At 43.3% G+C, this 19,745-nt stretch overlaps 1 protein-coding gene across 3 annotated transcripts in view; it reads right to left on the minus strand.

Moving 5' to 3' along the window:
* Positions 1-648: 648 nt before the first annotated feature.
* Positions 649-19,745, minus strand: part of RSRC1 (arginine and serine rich coiled-coil 1) — a 292,940-nt gene continuing 273,843 nt past the window's right edge. For 2 of the 3 annotated variants that reach the window (XM_049774477.1, XM_049774478.1), the window contains exons 9-11: positions 5,535-5,641; positions 1,523-1,675; positions 649-947 (exon numbers count right to left, since the gene is read on the minus strand). In XM_049774477.1, the coding sequence (XP_049630434.1) occupies positions 855-947; positions 1,523-1,675; positions 5,535-5,641 (353 nt within the window). In that variant the 3' untranslated portion in view covers positions 649-854. The remainder of the gene's footprint in view (positions 948-1,522; positions 1,676-5,534; positions 5,642-19,745) is intronic. The other variant, XM_049774476.1, reaches the window with a different exon arrangement.

The raw sequence follows: 19,745 nt of genomic DNA on the forward strand, positions 1-19,745 counted from the left end.
GCTATTCACAATAGCCAAGCTCTGGAAATGACAGGATAAAAAAAATTATGGTATTAATACACAACAAAATACCACTCAGGAGAGATAAAAGCCTGCAAACACACTGCTATGTGGATGACAGCAGAGAGGGACAGACAGAATAATCTGTCCAATGTGGGGTAGAAAGATACATAATCAAGGAACAGCAAATAGCCCAAAGCCACAGAACCTGAGGGTTGGTCTATAAACTGAGCTCACCTAGAGTAGGGGGCCGGTAGGATGGAAGAACTTGGAGACTGGTGGATAAACACCCACATTTGCACACTAGTCATGATGGAACTGTATGCCTGAAACTCTACCATAAACAATCCCATAAATCACTGTGTCAAAAAAAGCCATCATGCTTGTTTGGCTTAGATGGATAAGTGTGTTTTTCACTGTGCCTGAAGTTTGAGATATGATAAAATAAAAAATGGAATTGTAAGGAATGAAAGGTAAAAAAATAAGGAATTGCGATATATAGAAAACGAAATCTCATATATGTCTAACATATAATCTGATTCTTATAAGCAAATGTAAGATTAGTCAGATTTGTGTCTTTATTGTATTTTTGAGAGTTTTTCAAATTATCCTCAGAAACATAAGAATGACATTTTCAGACAAGCTCTATTAATGAGTATGACATTTTGTGCTTTCTTAATGTGTCCACACTTTTTTTATCCACAATGTTTAATATCAACAATATTTCAAGCTACATGAGAAAACAATGAGACTATCGTCTCAGATAATCAGTTGAATTCTTTGAGTAAAAAGTTAACACTGGGGTCATATGATAAATTTCATTGTCACTGCTAATCCAGACACACTTGCATGACTCAGGCCACAGGGCTACCCATAAGCCTTTCCTGTCGGAGGGCAATCAATCTCTTGAACCACTTCTCTTCAGCATCAGCTTTATCAACAAATAGCTGAAAAAGAAAAGGAAAAGAAGAAAAATGTTATCGTCAACATTTGATCAGACGTCACAAGATGCAAGTTGATTTTACTTATTTCTGGTTATGGAGCCACACCTGGCAATTGCTCAGGCCTACTTTTGGCTCGATGCTCACGCACCGCTCTGGGTGAGACTCAGAGGACCAAATGGGATGTTGGGGACTGAACCTAGGTCAGCCACACGCAAAACATATGCTCTTTTGGCCTCACAGATTGCTTTTATACAACACAATTTTTAGCACAGACTGGGTAGTCAAACAGGCTGATTAATGGAAGACTGTCAGTTTGGAGGTCACAATGCTCAAGTTATGGGAGTGAAGGAGTCATCTCGTGAGCATTAGCGGATGATTCCACCCTGTCATTATGACACTCAGAACAACAACAGCCAGTGGCCCCGAATGTGGCCACTTCACTGAAGACAGTGAGCTGATGTTCAGACACTGGGTGGGATGGTCAGACAAGAGCCTGCAATCCTAGCTGCAGGACCTAGCACAGCAGCAGAGGACATGGGTGGATGCAGTGTCAGTGCCTGTGGGCTGATGGGACTCACGTTGGGATGTGCCAGTGAGTTGTCATCCTGGTACTTGATAGAGGTCGGGATGCTGCTGGAATCGATTTCCTTTTCACTGGGTGCATCTGTGGCTGTAGGTGCAGGTCCCGGTGCTGCAGCCACTGCGGGTCTCACCTCGCCAGCTTCTGCCCACTGAACCATACAACACAGGTTAATGACTAGATTGTATGACTTACAACTAGAATTCTATGGGGTTTCACTCATTGGGCCACCCTGCAGAGGTCACTATTCCCCAGGCAGCCCTAGTTTACTTAGAAAGAAATAGCCATTCTGAAAGTGATCAGGGTAAACAGAAATACTGATAAATATGCCTTATGACCAGTATGCGTGTCTCAGGAAACAGGTGCTAAGATTGTACTAGTGGGGAAACAATTCATGGACAGGTTTACAGAAAAATAAAGTTTTTCCATATAAATTCATGGTGATGGTGTTTCCAGACCCAAATCACAGTGCACTGTATCATCCGAAATAGGGACATTTCACTTTCAGCCCATGGAAGGAATTTCAATATTATCCATCACAACAAGCATACAACACTCTTCTGCACTGAGTCTGGACTCATTAGGTAGAAAAATCAATGCAAAGGTTAGTTTTTGTTTTTGAACTAAAACCTGCACATGAGGACAGTTTTCAGCCTCTCCACAACTGGGTGACCACCTCCCCCAGCAGCTCTAGAATATTCCCCCCTCCCACTGCACAGTTTGGCATCACTGTTCCCCAGGTGGCCTTCTAGGACTGTCCCCCTCTTAGGCTGTCACTGCTAGCTTGTTTCTGGTTGCTATTCCAACTTTGTGGGAATCTGATATGACATGGCCTCTTCCACTCAGATCATTTGCACAGCTCCTTCAGGTCATAGGGTGGCTCAGTAATCTGCTCCTTCTTCTGGATGGGGTGGGGTTCCCAATTGTTGATCAGAAGGCTTCCCCCTTCCTACCCTTCTTCCTTGCAATGCTCAGCTTGGTGGGTAGCTCAATGCATGGGCCAGAAGGAGCAGCACTCCTGGGGCCACCCCAGCAGTAGGATACTGGGGAGCAAACTGAGACTGGTTGCATGCAAGGCAAGTGCCTCAGAAATGTGGATGCTGGTGTGGATGCTGGTGTGTACCAGTGGTGGCTCATAATTTGATATGGCTTTACATGAAAAGCAGTACCTATGCTAGCATGTACTGGCCTCTATGGTGCTATTGCTCCATCCAAATGTCTCCAGTGACCCACTAAATGGACATCAGGTATGGGGTGCTGGGTTGCAGGCTGGGACAGGCACTAACATGCTGCTTCCTCCTCCTTATCCCCAAGAAAGAGGAAGGAAGACCTGGATCCATGTGGACTTATAAGGTTACAAGGTGACTTAGGTGAGAAGTTAAAACGGAAAGTTAAAATAAAATAAAACACCATTTCCCCCATTGTCTATACCCTGACAGTGACCACATTTTCTTATCTTCTCTTTTACTTCCAGCTAAGTACATCTCTGAGAAAAGTACAAGACAGCAGCCACTAGGAAGAACATTGAGGGCACAAAGTTACAGCACAGATGAGTCTGTCGGTTCTTGCTCAAAAGCATTTTTTTTGGGTCACATCCAGAGGCACTCAGGAGTTACTCCTGGCTCTGAAATTGCTCCTGGCAGGCTCAGGGGACCATATGGGATGCTGGGGATTGAATCCAGGTCCATCCTGGATTGGCTGTGTGTAAGGAAAATGTCCTACCACTGTGCTATCTCTCCAGCCCCAGAAGCAGAGTTTTAAGTCTGTAGATGCTCCTAAAGAGTCCTCAGCAGCAGGAGACGATGGATCAGATCTGAGGGAGATGGATGGGTTAGAGCATGGGACGGCTCAAAGCAAACCAGGACAATAGGTCCTGTTCATGAGTTATCACGTATGATTTAGAGATGGTTAAAGAAAAGCTGAGGGGCCGGAGAGATAGCATGGAGGTAAGGCGTTTGCCTTTCATGCAGGAGGTCATCGGTTCGAATCCCGGCGCCCCATATGGTCCCCTGTGCCTGCCAGGAGCAATTTCTGAGCCTGGAGCCAGGAATAACCCCTGAGCACTGCCAGGTGTGACCCAAAAACCAAATAAAAAAAAAAAAAAAAAAAAAAAAAAGAAAAGCTGAGCTGCCACTGCTCTCATGGGCTCCAGCACGGCAGCAGAAGGCGCCTAATTCTGTGGGATGCCCCTGGCTCTTTCTTGAAGTAACACACGGAACAGTAAAATCCAAGTGGGAGGAACAGGAAGGGCTGTGCAGACGGGACACATCTGTGCACATCTCTGCAGTGATGTTTGTCTATGTGTACCCTGGTCACATGTGGTAGGGTTTGCTCTGAGGCAGTCAGCCTGTACAAGGCTGCCTGGGATCCTGGACAGTGACTGTTGCTACTGGGGTCCCCCAGACTCTGGGCTTGCATTGCTCAGTCACTGTGCAGGTGTTTCACTTTCAGGGTGTAGAAAGGGGGAAAGCGGTGGAATCAGGTGAGAGCAAATCCTTGCCTCCTCCAAAGAGGTAAATGCTGCTGTTAGGATTCTTGGAAACATCGGGCTCTGTGACATGCTGCCACCTGCCGGCTCCGATTGGAAGTGCTTGTTCTCTGAGAACAAATTGTCCAGCATAGGCAAGGATCCCCTTCCTGGACCCCAAGGGATCTTGGATCTTGGCGTTGACTAACGAGGAGTCAGCTTAGTAGGGGGCAGCAGCAGAGCATGAGCCTCCTCTGGGGCTATGCATTAGCTCAGAGATTCTCTCCACTCAGGCAGGAGAAATGCACTCAGAGAGAGGCCCTGCACCCTGTGCTGCTGGATGCAGTGTCTAGTGTGTCAGGGCAAGAGCCACTTTTTGGACTGAGGCATGAATCCAGCTGAAGAAGAATGAATCAACGCCAGGAGTGGCTGGCCCAGAAAGGCCTATTTCCGAGACCTACTTCCTACTAGTGCGCATGGAAATGTCCGGGACAGAAAGCTGTGGAGATGCAGCGGGGAGAATCTGGGATGGAGCCTTTGCTCTGCCTTTGGGCTGGCCCACTCTGGTCTCCACATAGAGACATGGATGAAGCGGTCCTCCGATGATCTTCTCAATACCCCACCTGCCTTTGCTAAGTAACATGAAACATAAATGTGAAACCTGAATTATGTTTCAGTGTCCCTACTGGTGATTATGATTCCTTATTCTATGTTTTACCAAAGGATACGTAGAATTTTTTTTTTTTTTGGTTTTTGGGTTATACCTGGCAGCGCTTAGGGATTATTCCTGGCTCTACACTCAGAAATCACTCCTGGCAGGCTTGGGAGACCATATGGGATGCCGGGATTCGAACCACTGACCTCTGCATGCAAGGCAAATGCCTTACCTTCATGCTATCTCCCCAGCCCCAGGATATGTAGAATGTTTGTTTGTGATGTAGACTATTTTTGAGTGGGTGGTGATGATTATTTTTTATTCTATGTGCCTTTTCAAAGAATGCATATAATTAATTTTTTTAGGGGGCACACCCTTGTACTTTGCTCAGAAATAAATCTTGGCAGGGCCTGAACCTAAGTCAGCCATGTGTAATGCCAGTAACTGGCCTGCTGTGCCATCTCTCAGTCCCAACATGTATTTCATGGCAGAATGTCTTTTCCTACTGAGGATCATAGTTCCTAAAAGCTCCTCTGATAGTGACAAAAAGAACAAAATATTCAAGATGAGTAAATACTAACCCTGTGGGCAGCATGCAGATGTTTGTTCCTATTTTAATAGTCATTTATTTTTAAAACCTTGTCCAAAGTTTTCTCTACAATTCCAATGGTATTGATAAACATGCATTGAAACAGAAAACTGTCCATAAAATGTATGTCATTGCCATCAAACTGTTATATTGACCCAGGTTTCTCACTGTTTAGAAATGCCACCAGAGACTTGGATGTTACATTCTGTGTGAGTTCACCTTTCTTCCGAGGATAGGAACTGTCCTTATATTTCTGGAAAACCCAATTATATAGAAGCAACTTGGAAAGCCAGCCTTACCTTTTTGACTTCCTTACTTGATCTAAATGTTTGCTGCACAAAGGAGTCACTTTCAATGGCTTCAATCTCTTTCACGCGTTTCACTTGTGCCACGAGGGTGCCTGAGTCTGAAGAAGGGGGCAATGTCAGAGGGGATGATGTTAGAGGGGATGGTGTGAGAGGGGACAGTGATAGCATGCCAACAATACTCGCTCTGGGCAATTTTCTTCATCAGAAGCAATTTTAGCACTTAAGGAACTGAACTGGATGAAAAAACTTTTTAATTTTGGTTTTACACAGAAGTGTGAATTTTCTTTTTCTTCCTCCAAGTTGACAAAATACAACATTCTGGTACATTAAGACTCTTCTTGTGAACCTCCAACATTGCCAAGAAATCATGGCCTGAGAAGTTAGGGTAATCCGGCCTGATCTGGTGTGCATCCTGGGAAATGCATAGACAGTATTTTGGAAAAAAACACTTGTGGAAGGAGAATCTGTCTGACCAGTCTGCAGGCCCTTCCACCACTAGTGTCTGCAACCAGCCTTTGGCCGTTCTTCCTGAATTGGCAGCAGGAGCCCCTTTCCAGGGTGAGCCTCTAGGGTTCACAGGGAAGCCCCTGTAGGACACCAGGCCACCCCAACTACTTCAGCAGCAACAGAAAGTGGCTAAAATAAAAACCAGGAGATTAGTCACACCCCAACACCAGCTTCTCTCATGGATCTCTTCCTGCTGATTCTTTTTGTTGTTGTTTTGTTCTTTTGGCCCACACCCGGTGACACTCAGGTGTTACTCCTGGCAATGTGCTCAGAAACTGCTCCTGGCTTAGAGGACCATATGGGATGCTGGGGGATTGAACCAAGGTCCATCCTAGATTAGCACGTGCAAGGCAAATGCCCTAACACTTGAGCCACTGCTCCGGCCTCCTCCTGCTGATTCTTGGCAAATCAGCCAGTACTTAAAGGGGCAGTGGACTCTAAGCTGCTCAGTCCCTGAGGACCTGCCCATTGCTAGTTTGAGGGTTCCAGGGATTATATCTGGCAGTTTTGAGGGCATGTGTGACAGCAGGGCCAGCAACAAGTGCAGCTGTGAGCAGAGCGTGAGCCATAGCTCCTGTTCTGTCTCCTTGTCCCCAGCCACCAGATCCTTAATGACCATCTGCTACTGTCCCCATTATCCTCAAATTTGTACATTTTGTTCATTTTTTTTATAGAGGGTCCCCCACAGGTATGTGTGTATGGGGGGTTAGGCAGAACCACACGTGCCTGGTGACTACTTGTGACTGCTTGAAGGGGGGGAGGCTGTGTAGGTCCGTGGCTTTTGGTGCTGTGTTGGGTCACCAGATTGCCAGTGTGGCAACCAGGTGCTCTGCCACTCTATCTGTGGCTACCCCAAAATCGCTCTGCCTGTTTGGTTATTAACCCTTGTGCTCACGAGGAAATTTGGTTGGTGTGTCTCCTATATTCAACCACGTGACGCCACCATCCTACACCTCTGTCAATGCAGCTATTACTGAGGCTCTTGGCTGGCAATACTGGTGACCACAGTTTCTTGCTACACTATTCAACTGCAAATTCACTGCCACGGTCAGATTCCCTCCCTTTCAGAAGGCTCCTTAAGGACCTCCTATCTCTACTTCCCAAGAATTGGCTCAGTTCTGTATGCCAACTCCCCAGATGTGCTGCCTTGGATTCTATGTTGTCTCTTAATGTACTTCATGCATTGCACAATAGATGGTTTTGTATCCTCCCCTCTTTCTGGCTGCCTCCATGAATCACAATCCCCTCTAGCTCCATGCAGAGAATGGCAGACACCATTATTTCATCTTCTCTCACAGCTGCATAGTATTCTACTGTGTAGATGTACCACAGTTTTTGTATTTACTTAACTGTTCTTGGGCACTTGGGTTGATTCCAGATTCTGGTAGTTGTGAACAGTACTGTGATGAACATAGGGGTACAGATGCCTTGTCCATTACTTTTTTTTGTTTGTTTGTTTTTTGGGTCACACCCGGTGGTGCTCAGGGGTTACTCCTGGCTGTCTGCTCAGAAATAGTTCCTGGCAGGCACGGGGGACCATATGGGACACCGGGATTCGAACCAACCACCTTTGGTCCTGGATCGGCTGCTTGCAAGGCAAACACCGCTGTGCTATCTCTCCGGGCCCTGTCCATTACTTTTTAATCCAACTACACTGAAGAAAATGGATTATTCATCCATCTCAAATTTGGCCCATATTTGGCTGACTTTATTCTCATAAGTCATTATGTTCCTTGTGCAAACCAGTGGTTAGTCTGGAGACATGGTGTGACTCCTTTTCAGCTTTTCAAGGGTCCAGGACACACTGGAATACAATGTCCACACACAGAGATGTATAGTCAATATATGGGCAAGAGTGTGCCAGTTTGATCAGATAGGAGGAAGTTCTCTGCCAGCCTTTCATGGAACAGGTCAACAGACATTCATGTTTCTTGCTTCAGCTCATTATTTCACCAGAGACCACACATTTTCTAATTTAGCGAGCTGGCTTACATTTATGAGCTTTGGTTCTCTCTAGTTCTCAAAGACCTTCCCTTTTCAACTACTAGATACAGTCTGTATGGAAGCAGGCTGCTTAGATCAACACCTTTTTCATCATGCTAAGACTGAAGTTGACCACTTGCTATCATAATTCTCCCTGCAGTTAATGTACTCTATTTCAGAATTGGCATTTTATGACTTGTTGCTAAATAAAAACTCTCCTCTTGCTCATGGGTGAAGAGAGGTTCTTCAGATTGGTACCTGCATTCTCTAAAGAGAACCCCACTAACTACAGTGTGGCAAGATGTTGCAAGCCATTCTAAGCTTCTGTCACAGACCAGTGATTCTGGTCTTACTTAGCCGTGAATGATATTTAGAGACAATAACTTGGGCCTGGGGGTCATGTTACTTTTGGCTTGTAGTAGTTTCTCAGTCCTTATAGTGGATGGAACAGAAAATACGTATTTTCTTAGAAGAGGAAAATCAATGATTTAACACTATTGCTAGCAAATCTAAAGATGGTAGGATTTCTCCTTCAGTCATTGGTTTCGTATTGGTATAGCTTTTCTCTTCCTATAAAAATCTTAACAACATGATCAAAAGTACTTATTTGTGTTTCCTAACTTGTGAGTTGAGTATGTATTAGTTTAAAAAAAATAAGACAAGCATTTATATTAGCAACAAGATGAATTAATACAGTCTGAAAATTCTTTCTAGTTCTTTTTGATCTTAGGATTTGTTTCACTGATGAATGTGGAGAGTTCGCCCTGAAGTCACAGGAATCACTCTGCATGTGATTATGCTTCCAGATGGAACTTGGGCTCATTTACTTCAACTCATTTTTGACTTTTAGCACTTACTTTGTTTTGTTGTCTTTCTGGTTCACATTTGTTTTTTAATTGCCCAAAACACATGGTTTTGTAGTCAAAACTTCCAATGAATACCATTCCAAGACCGTGTTTCTGCTCCTCTCATTCTCCATGCACTTTTCCCTATCCACAAAGGTTTTTTTCCTTAATTCTAATTTTTTATTTTTTGGCCATACCTGGCAGTCCCCAGGGATTCTCCTGGCTCTGAATTTAGAAATTAGTGCTAGCAGGGTCCTGGATCATATAAGATGAAAGGAAATGAACCTGAGTTGGCAACATGCAAGGCTCTACTCACTTTACTATTTCTTAGCTCCTGGGAATCTTTCTTGAAGTTAGGCTTTGTTTTCATTTTTATTCATTTCTAAAAATATATGTATGCAACTTCTTTTTTTATTTTCCCCCTCCCCTGTATGCAACTTTTAAGAAAAAAACAACTTTATTTCTTTCATTAAATGGTGGTGGTGGTGGTGGTGTGTATGCAACTTTTTATGCCAAATCAGCATAGGACACATTTTATACCTATTCTTCTTTTTCCTTATCAATGACTTATCACTCCACAGTCATCAGATCTCTGTTCAGCTCCCTCACACTCTATTTCATTCTGGTTTATAGCTGCAAGTCAGACTGTGGTTTTATGCCATTTTCCCTGCCTGGCCCTCCTGTCAGTCATTTGAGTGACCCTCTGTATCTACAATTAGTGCATTAATAAAAAGCTGTAGTAAATATGTCATTTCATATTTCTGGGTTCTCCTCCACAAGCTAATTTGGCTGGAAAATGTAGTAGTATGGTTTAGATCCATTTAGAGAAAACTCTTACCATGAGCTGCTGTTGAGAGCATGAGATGAATGTATGTTCAGCTATATATCTGAGAATGCTATGAATTCAGACTTAAGGGCGATAGAGCTGGGTTTACTTTTCAGGAAAAAACTGGCTTAATAAGAAGATAGAATAAATTGCATAAAGATTATGCCAACATCCCAGTCTTAAGCTGAAATGGTTAAATGCTACAGAAAGTATGGAAAAATTTGATTCACAAGCTAAATTAAAACAACAAGGGGCCGAGAGATAGCATAGTGGGTAGGACATTTGCTTTGCAAGTGGCCAACCCAGGACAGGTCTGGATTTGATTCCCGGCATCCTATATGGTTCCTTGAGCCTGACAGGAGCGATTTCTGAGTGCAGAGCCAGGAATAACCTCTGAGCACTGTGGGTGTGGCCCAAAAACCAAACCAAACCAAACCAAAACAACAACAACAATTTTATTAAAAAAGTCTCAACCATAGGCCAATAATGAATTATTATGAGTAAATTTTCTGCAAGTTTATGTCAGGGAGACATGGTGTAATTGTGGATGATTTCCTGACAGCTCTGACCAGTCTGCTCTTGTGAGAAATGTCTTATGTCTGGAACAAATAGCTTCTAGGGCCAACAACTGCTCTTTAGAAGAAGAGAATTTCTACATTCAAGGAGCTCTCTGCATGGCATGGAAGAGAAACCATCATACTTGCCTTCAAATAAACTTTCTTCTGGGTCATTGTCATACAACACATTAATTGAACATACAGCAATAGCAAATTTCTTGCTGATTTATTACAGTAACATTCCATACCAGTGGCTAAGATCTCTATTAGTACAAATATGGCAGTGCTTATAATATAGTGGAGGAAAAAGTATAACAGAATATTTTTCAGGATCCAACTTAAATTTCTTCACATAGAGACATTAAAAAAGTCAACAGAATGTTAAAACATTTCATCTTTTAAATTTTGAGCCCTGTGATGTAGAATGCTGTTATGGTGGGATCCATGTGGCCCAACATACCACTGCTCCCCCAATCCCTTCTGCCCCATTGTCCCAGGGTACCATCCTCTCCCTCACTCTTCACTTGGCAAATTCCATCCCATACACCAGCTCTTAAGCTCTCCTGTCTGTGAGCAGTTGTCATTCCTATGTTATATGGAATTTTTCTTATATACATGTATGACTCCAACAAGATCTCTCCAGATCTGTCCACCGTGTGGCGAATAGCCTGATTTCATTACTTCTTAGAGTCGAAAGGTATTTCTTTAGAAAACCCATTTGTTGTATAGATCTGAGGTGCACTAGTATAAATTAATGGCTATAAATTCATTTTTTTGCTATACATTATTTAAATCTATTCAAATTTAATTCCAGTCTTAAGACTGAGAATAGGGGTCAGAGCGGTGGTGCAAGTGGTAAGGTGTCTGCCTTGCCAGGGCTAGCTCTGACAGATTGCAGTTCAATCCCCCAGCATCCCATATAGTCCCCCAAGCCAGGAGCGATCTGAGCACACAGCCAGAAGTAACCCCGAAGCATTACCAGTGTAGCCCACAAACAAAACGAAACAAAACAAAACAAAAAAAAAGAAAAAAGACTGAGGATAATGTGAATAAATATTACTGTGTTTTTCTTGTCTTTTTGGGCCATACCCAGCAGTGTTCTGGGCTTAAGCATGGCTCTGCACTCAGGAATCAGTCTTGGTAGTACTCAGGGGACCAGATGGGATGGTGGGGATCGAAGGTGGGTTGGCAGAATGTAAGGCAAATACTATCCCTGCTGTACTATTTATTCACCCCCAAAATGTTATTGTTTATGAGCCTGAAAAACAGTCAATGGGTGGGAGCCCCAGACTTGATTGCTTGAACTGTATGATACCCCAGTACCACTGGGAAAGACCCCTGAGTTAGACAGTCCTGATCACCAGCTGTGGCTCCAATGGCAAAGCCATAACCAAAATGTATATAACCTTCTTTTAAGACATTAGAAAATGGCACACAATTTTAAATGGTAAGTAAAGATGGGAGGGTCCAAGACAGACTTCATAATTTGAAAAGACAAAATTCTAATTTGTACACCACTCATGGAATAAACAAACCAGTTTCCTCTCCATTGGCAGCAATGCTAAGCTGCCAACAGCAGGTGGCACTACCACCCAAGATGTAATCGTGGATCACTGGAAGAAGCATTTCACCAAGGAAACAGACATGGACATTTCACCCTCAACGAATTCCTTCTGAGTTTTAATATTTCATGAATCTACCCAAAGTTTTGTGCCACACCTAATTTGAGTGAGCTGGCCTCATAGTTATTGCATTACTTAGGTTATTTATTGGGAGGGGGGTGTTATTTACTAATAAAAACTGTTACTACAAATGGATCATACATACGTAATGCAAAAAGCATGAATTATTTTTAATTCAAATTTACTTAGGCTTCAATAAAAATTATTCTTAAAATTTCTGTTTTGGTGCAGTAAAGATACTGAAAACAAAATAAAGCCTTTGTAATGCAAAGCTTTTTTGAGCTCTTCATCAGGTGAAAGAAAATGAACAACAAAAAATGGCATTTCCATAGGCAGACAAACCAAAAAGTCAATCAAATCTGCAAAAACAAAACAAACCCAGAAGTCCAAAAATCTTGCTTGGAAATCAGAAGTTTATAAAACAGTATTTCATGAACATAAATTTTTTAACAAAACTAGTCCTACTTTACCCTCCAAATGACACAAAATGTTTCTCTCTAGGTGCATCTGAAGCAGGCACTGGAAAGCTGCCCCAACTCAACCTTATAGCATGTATCAGCCTGTAAAACCAACCCGTGCGCCGTATCTAGCTCCCCAGATGAATGAGTCTCAATCAGGGCCACACATGAAATAATTCAAACCAGGCTGAGGGTGAAACACATATAGTCTGGCAGTCTTCTACCTCATATCTCTAGCAAGCTGCCTGCCAGAACTGCCATTTTTATTAAGTACAGAGACCACCCCCAGCTGGGGGCAGTAAGGACACAGTAAGGGCAGATAGCTCAGGCTATCCTGAGCCTGTCCCACCCAGGTTTACATATAAGACAATCTTTGTTTGGGTAAAACCACTGTAAACAAACAAATACAAAGAAACCAGGAATGATCTTTGTTTGGGGTAAAATAAAGTGCAACCTAACATCAGCCTGGAGCCCCAGCCACGCAGGCCCACAATTGACACCCACGAGAGGAAAGAGGAAAAGAAGAAACTTCTTAGGCCTACTGTGCAACTTCTGCATAAAACTAGGTCATAGACTCCAGTGAGGTGATTTGTCACAGTGTCTCTGAGTGTCCACGTGGCCAGGGCAGCAGCAGGAGCTCCCCTGCACATCCAACTGATCTCTATAGAGTGACAGGGACCTGCCAAGCTCTATGAGTCCCTAAGAGGGCCTGGAGAGTGCAGTGGCAGGGTTGGTCTGTCTCCAGAAGTATAAGGGCCACTAGGGGTCCATGGGACCCTCAACAATCATGTGTTTGCTTTCTGGAACCTCCCTTGCCTCCAAGGCCTCACTACCCAGACTCCCCAAGAGATAAGAGGGCCCCATTTCCCACTACCTGGCACTGGTACAGAGGCTATGGGGGAGTTTTTATGGGTGAACTCTGGAACTGGTGACCTGCTCATTAACAGGGGTTTCTAGAAACATCTTTGAACCAGGGTGTGGAGGGGCAAACTGGACCCACTAACTAGACAGGCCTGTGGGAGGGTGGCACACCATGAGCAAGTCATGTGATAAGAAATTGGTCAGTGGCAGATCTAGGGCTCAGCCTCCTGGGCTGCCCTGATTCTGCTATGTGGCTGGAGAGCAAAGCTGAATGCTGACCAAGCCCTGAATACACACCAAGTCCGGGTGCAGGGGTGGATACTATGTGGCAGATAGGCTGAATGGGAGCACTGAAACCCCAGGACCTCACTGTCTTAGGGTGCTCCTGGCCCATGAGCCTGGGCAAGGCTGGCTGCTTTCTCTATCCTGGTCAGGCATGGGGGCCCCCAGGCACAGCAGGAAGCCCACAGGGGCCCTCAAGCCTCAATGTTTTTTTTTTTCTCCTTCTTTTCTATCTCCTGGGTATAAACAGTCTTGGGGAGCTGGGAGACGGCAGAATGGGGCAGATACAAGCCTGATGTGTGTGTGTGTGTGTGTGTGTGTGTGTGTGTGTGTGTAGAGAAAGAAAGAGAGAGAGAGAGAGAGAAAGAGGAGAGAGAGAAACGAGAGAGAGAAAGAGGAGAGTGAGAGAAGAGAGAGAGGAGAGAGAGAGAGAAAGAGGAGAGTGAGAGAAGAGAGAGAAGAGAGAGAGAGAGAGAGAGAGAGAGAGAGAGAGAGAGAGAGAGAGAGAGAGAGAGAGAGAGAGAGAGAGAGAGAGAGAGAATTGAAAGAGGGCCCTGGACATACTTTCAGAGATTTCCACACTTCAAAAGACATCCCAAGAAAGAAAATCCACACTCTGGGATCTATTAGTGAATTTAAAAATAAGGTTCAAAGGGGCCAGAGAGAAAGGACAGAGGTTAGGGACCCCAGTTTAATCCCTCTAAGCCCCACCAGGAGTAATCCCTGAGCATTTCCAGGTGTGCCTCTCAAATAACAAACCAACAAACAAGGTTCTTGATTCCTATAACCATCTAGGGGCCAGAGGCATAGTAACATGGGGGAAGGCATTTCCTTGACAGAGCTGATCCTGGTTCAATCCCCAGAACCCCATATGGTCCCTTGGGCACTTCCAGGAGTGTCCCCTGAAGGGGATCAGAAAACAGTATTAGTCCTAGGAGTTCACTTCTGGGCTATTTTTGATTTTTTGTGCAGCAAAAGATGGTAGGAAAAAACTGGGTTGTTCTTAGAATTTGGCTGAAACAAATAACTACCACAGAGTCCCATGATGTAGATGATCTTGCCTTGACTTCAAGTGTGACACTTGGGGGCAGCCTGAGTCCCTCTCAGACTGGGAAGGAAGAACAATTCTGAGGGTGCTGAGGCTTTGACGTACTTTGCCAGGGTGGAGGAGAGAGAGAGACGGAATCTGAGGCACTGCAGATTACTCGGGCTAGCTGCTGTCTGCTGTCTGCTTTAATTCTAGAACTCTCCTTGACGCTAATTAAAATTCTGTCCATGGAAGCCCGTGTGCTTGTAAGTATGGGTGACTGCTGCCTGCCAGCCAGCCCAGCACACCCCATAACCGCCCGGCTCGGCTGTCAGCAGCACCCGCACAGACGTCGCGCGGCCCCAACGCATTTGTCACCGTGGCTAATATCAGAGACGCGCTGCTTTTTTCTTAGCACACAAAAGCAAGATATGTAATTCAATGCTCAATTTACCCTTGTCTCGCAGGAGATTTTTCCCCGCTAATTGATAGAAATTAAGCCATTAATCAAGCCACTAGCCATCGCTCAAACCAGAGAAGATGAATACAAACTTTCCTCATAACCGCCTTCCCCATTTTAGTGTTCATTAGCATTAATTTTTAATGCAATTATGCTATTCTTTTACGCTGAGCTCATAAATTACTGCTCTTTTGTTGCTGGCTGGCCTTGTAAAATCCAAACTAATGCTTTGTGCTTGGATCCTAAAGGCAATTACTAGGTTCTTCTATCTTTTGTATCTTTGCATCGCCAATAACCTTTATATAATGAACACCCATGACTAAGTATGCCCATTTTTTAATGCGCCTATATAAATCTCTGTGAACACTTAAATGTGGTCAGATGTATCTGCAACCAACATATGTATAAATCTATATACACATAACACATGCATTACAAAACACAGATGTTAATAGAAAAATAAGGTCCCACAAATTCATACTGTAGTTTAGGTGCAGTTACAAAGGCATCATTAGGATCTGATAAAAATGTAATACATCATTCTGTTAAAGTTAAATCTTTTATAATAAACTAGAGAAAGAAAACTGGTACATTAATAATCTATCACAAACATCTGTTTCAAACAACTACTGAAAATGAAAGGATAATTATGAACTATGAAAACCCTTAGTTCTTATTGTTTTATGTTCTAATTCCTACTTAAAAATAGGTTGGAATCTGAATGTTGATGAAATGGAATGCAGACTTATGAATGATTACAGAAGATACTGAGACAAAAGTGAGTTTAGAAGGCATATGATAATTCTCAGACTCATATATTGCGGAGCGGACAAATGAGAAAGACAGTAAAATGCAAAGAATACTTTTTTCTCCCCATAAGCAACCAATGAGCCCAGAGGCAACACATATGCTCTGCCTGAGATCACAGAGGAGAAAACACTTACTGACCTCATGGTGCCCCACCATTGCTGATGCTCACTCATTCCTGGTACAGCGGGGACTGAAATGGTCTCTGGGACCATCCCAGCAGTGCCCTCGGTCTGTCCATGAGTGACCACGCTCATGTCCACTGGATGGAATGGGATGTGTGTGGCATCTAATGAAGAAAGCACTGGCACTGGGGTTTATGGTAGTGGTCCCCTCTCTGTGCATAGCTGCCCAAACTTAGGGGCCTGGGGTGAGGGTGGTCAGGTTGGGGGCAGAAAGCATGGGAGTTTTGAGCAAACTAAGTCTTGGATCACTGACTTAAGGTATAAAGGTGACAATCAGAGACAAAGTTGTATGAACAACATTCTTCACCAGTGCCCATTTTCCTCCACCAATGTTCCCCAGTTTTCTGCTTGCCCTACCCCATGCCTGTGTTTATGGCAAACATTTTTTTCTCTCTCTTCCTCTCCCCACCCTCTTTTGAATGCTGTGTGTGTTGTATATGAAAACATTTCCATAAGATTACTCTTTGCCTGTTGTCCCACCTTGACCTTCCAGGTGGGGGTGCGGTTGAGAGCTGAATAAATAGCTGGGGAGTGAGGTGTTAAGGGTCTTTTGGAGAGCTTGCTGGTGGGCTCCAGGTGTTCTTTGGAGCTTGCAGCAGGCTGACAAAGGACTCTCTTCGCCCAACCTTTTACCCCTTAGCCCTCCTGTCTGTGTGGATTATTCGCTGTGGATAAATATTACCAAGATTTTCCCCCCAAAAGGGGACAAGGGGATGGGAATCAATTTCTCATTCTGGGAGCTCTTTGAGGATACACAAATAACCAACAAAGGAGTAAATGGGACCCCACAGGTGGGGCAACAGCTGTGATTTGCAATAAGGTCATACATATCACTTTATCTCCTTTCAGCACCCAGTTTTTGTTCAGAGTGATTCTTTCCAACTATCATTGTCTTCTCTTTGTCCTAACAGCACCACCCCCAATATTTGTGTAAGCTTCTTATCATAGGCTGGTCCTCCTGGTCCTCATCTCTATGGTTTCTGGATATCATTATCATATATATTTATTTAAAAAATAATCCCACAAATGAGTATGATCATTCTATGTCAATTCTTCTCCCTCTGATTTATTTCACTTAGCATACTACTCTCTATATCCATCCACGTCTAGGCAAATTTCATGACTTCATTTTTACTAAGAGCTGCATAGTATTCCATTGATAGATAGATGTACCACATTTTTTTTTAATCCACTCGTCTGTTCTCAGGCACTTGGGTTGTTTCCAGATTCTGGCTATTGTGAATGGTGCTGTGATGAACATAGAGGTGCAGAAAGGGCTTTTCTGTATGGTGTTTTTGGGCTTTTAGGGTGTATTATTAGGAATCATCACCTCTTCTTAAAAGGATTTTACATCTGGGCTCAGGAGCTTATTAAAAATAGTCTGTAGTGGGGCCGGAGAGATAGCACAGCGGCGTTTGCCTTGCAAGCAGCCGATCCAGGACCAAAGGTGGTTGGTTCAAATCCCAGTGTCCCATATGGTCCCCCGTGCCTGCCAGGAGCTATTTCTGAGCAGACAGCCAGGAGTAACCCCTGAGCACCGCCGCGTGTGGCCCAAAAAAAACAAAACCAAAAAAAAAAAAATAGTCTGTAGTATCATATGCCTTAGTTTACCTGAACACAATGATAAAAAAAAAAAAATGCAAGGGGTCCAAAAATAGGAGTTTGAACTGATTCATTTGAAAGGTTGTGTTTGTGAGTATCAGGTGCTAGTTAAAGTACCAAAAATTTCTAGCTGAATATGGCATCCTTTTCCTTTTTAGACCCTTGAGCAAAACAAACTTGCTCTTTAGAATTTTCATTTGCAGAGGCTCTGAGCTGACTCTACAAGGTTACTACCAGAAGTTTGCTAGGTTGATAACCTAGCAATACCCTTGTACTGAGTACTTCACTTAATCCCCAGACACCATTTCTTTTTTTTTTTTTTTTTTTTTGGGTCACACTCAGCAGCCCTCAGGGTTCACTCCTGGCTCTACACTCAGAAATTGCCCCGGCAGGCACGGGGGACCATATAGAATGCCAGGATTTGAACCATGGTCCTTCTGGACACAAGGCAAATGCCTTACCTCCATGCTATCTCTCCAGCCCCAGACACCATTTTTTTTTTGATAATCTATAATGCTTTTATGTTTCTTTTTTTTTAATTCTTTTTGTACTTTTTAAAAATTTTATTTAAACATCTTGATTACATACATGATTGTGTTTGGGTTTCAGTCATGTGAAGAACACCATCCATCACCAGTTCAACGTTCCCATCACTAATGTCCCAAATCTCCCTCCTTCTCACCCGACCCCCGCCTGTACTCTAGACAAGCTTTCCATTTCCCTCATACATTCTCTATATTAGGACAGTTCAAAATGTAGTTATTTCTCTAACTAAACTCATCACTCTTTGTGGTGAGCTTCCTGAGGTGAGCTGTAACTTCCAGCTCTTTTCTCTTTTGTGTCTGAAAATTATTATTGCAAGAATGTCTTTCATTTTTCTTAAAACCCATAGATGAGTGAGACCATTCTGCGTTTCTCTCTCTCTCTCTCTCTCTCTCTCTCTCTCTCTCTCTCTCTCTCTCTCTCTCTGACTTATTTCACTCAGCATAATAGATTCCGTGTACATCCATGTATAGGAAAATTTCATGACTTCATCTCTCCTGACAGCTGCATAATATTCCATTGTGTATATATACCATAGTTTCTTTAGCCATTCATCTGTTGAAGGGCATCTTAGTTGTTTCCAGAGTCTTGCTATGGTAAATAGTGCTGCAATGAATATAGGTGTAAGGAAGGGGTTTTTGTATTGTATTTTTGTGCTCCTAGGGTATATTCCTAGGAGTGGTATAGCTGGGTCTTATGGGAGCTCGATTTCCAGTTTTTGGAGGAATCTCCATATCGCTTTCCATAAAGGTTGAACTAGACGGCATTCCCACCAGCAGTGGATAAGAGTTCCTTTCTCTCCACATCCCCGTCAACACTGTTTATTCTCATTCTTTGTGATGTGTGCCATTCTCTGGGGTGTGAGGTGGTACCTCATAGTTGTTTTGATTTGCATCTCCCTGATGATTAGTGATGTGGAGCATTTTTCCATGTGTTTTTTGGCCATTTATATTTCTTCTTTGTCAAAGTGTCTGTCCATTTCTTCTCCCCATGATAGGATTAGATGTTTTTTTCTTGTAAATTTCTGTCAGTGCCTTGTATATTTTGGAGATTAGCCCCTTATCTGATGGGTATTGTGTGAATAGTTTCTCCCACTCAGTGGGTGGCTCTTGTATCCTGGGCACTATTTCCTTTGAGGTGCAGAAGATTCTCAGCTTTATATATTTCCATCTGTTAATCTCTGCTTTCACTTGCTTGGAGAGTGCAGTTTCCTCCTTGAATATGCCTGTAGGCTTTTATGATTCAAACCAAATGGAGTTCGACAGTTTGACCAAGTTTAAGGGGGAAACCCTGGGGCACTGTGATCATGGGTTCAAGTCTTTGTTTCTCTGTTTTTGTGGTTTCCATGTATACTGGCTCGATGGATCTCTCCCATGATGAGCCCTTGTGATTGCTAAGGTGCATTCAACCCTCTCCCTTATGTATATGAAATTATGATATTTTTAGGAAAGAGGTGGGCAGTTGTAGAATGTGCAGATTCCTTTTTATTAAAGGCAAAGTTTTCTAACAACACATTGATAAGTGCAGTATAAAATATCCAATTTCAATTAAACACAAAATACTTCAAAAATCTTTTG

This window comes from Suncus etruscus, chromosome 6 (genome assembly GCF_024139225.1).
Source record: "Suncus etruscus isolate mSunEtr1 chromosome 6, mSunEtr1.pri.cur, whole genome shotgun sequence".
Lineage (NCBI taxonomy): Eukaryota > Metazoa > Chordata > Mammalia > Eulipotyphla > Soricidae > Suncus > Suncus etruscus.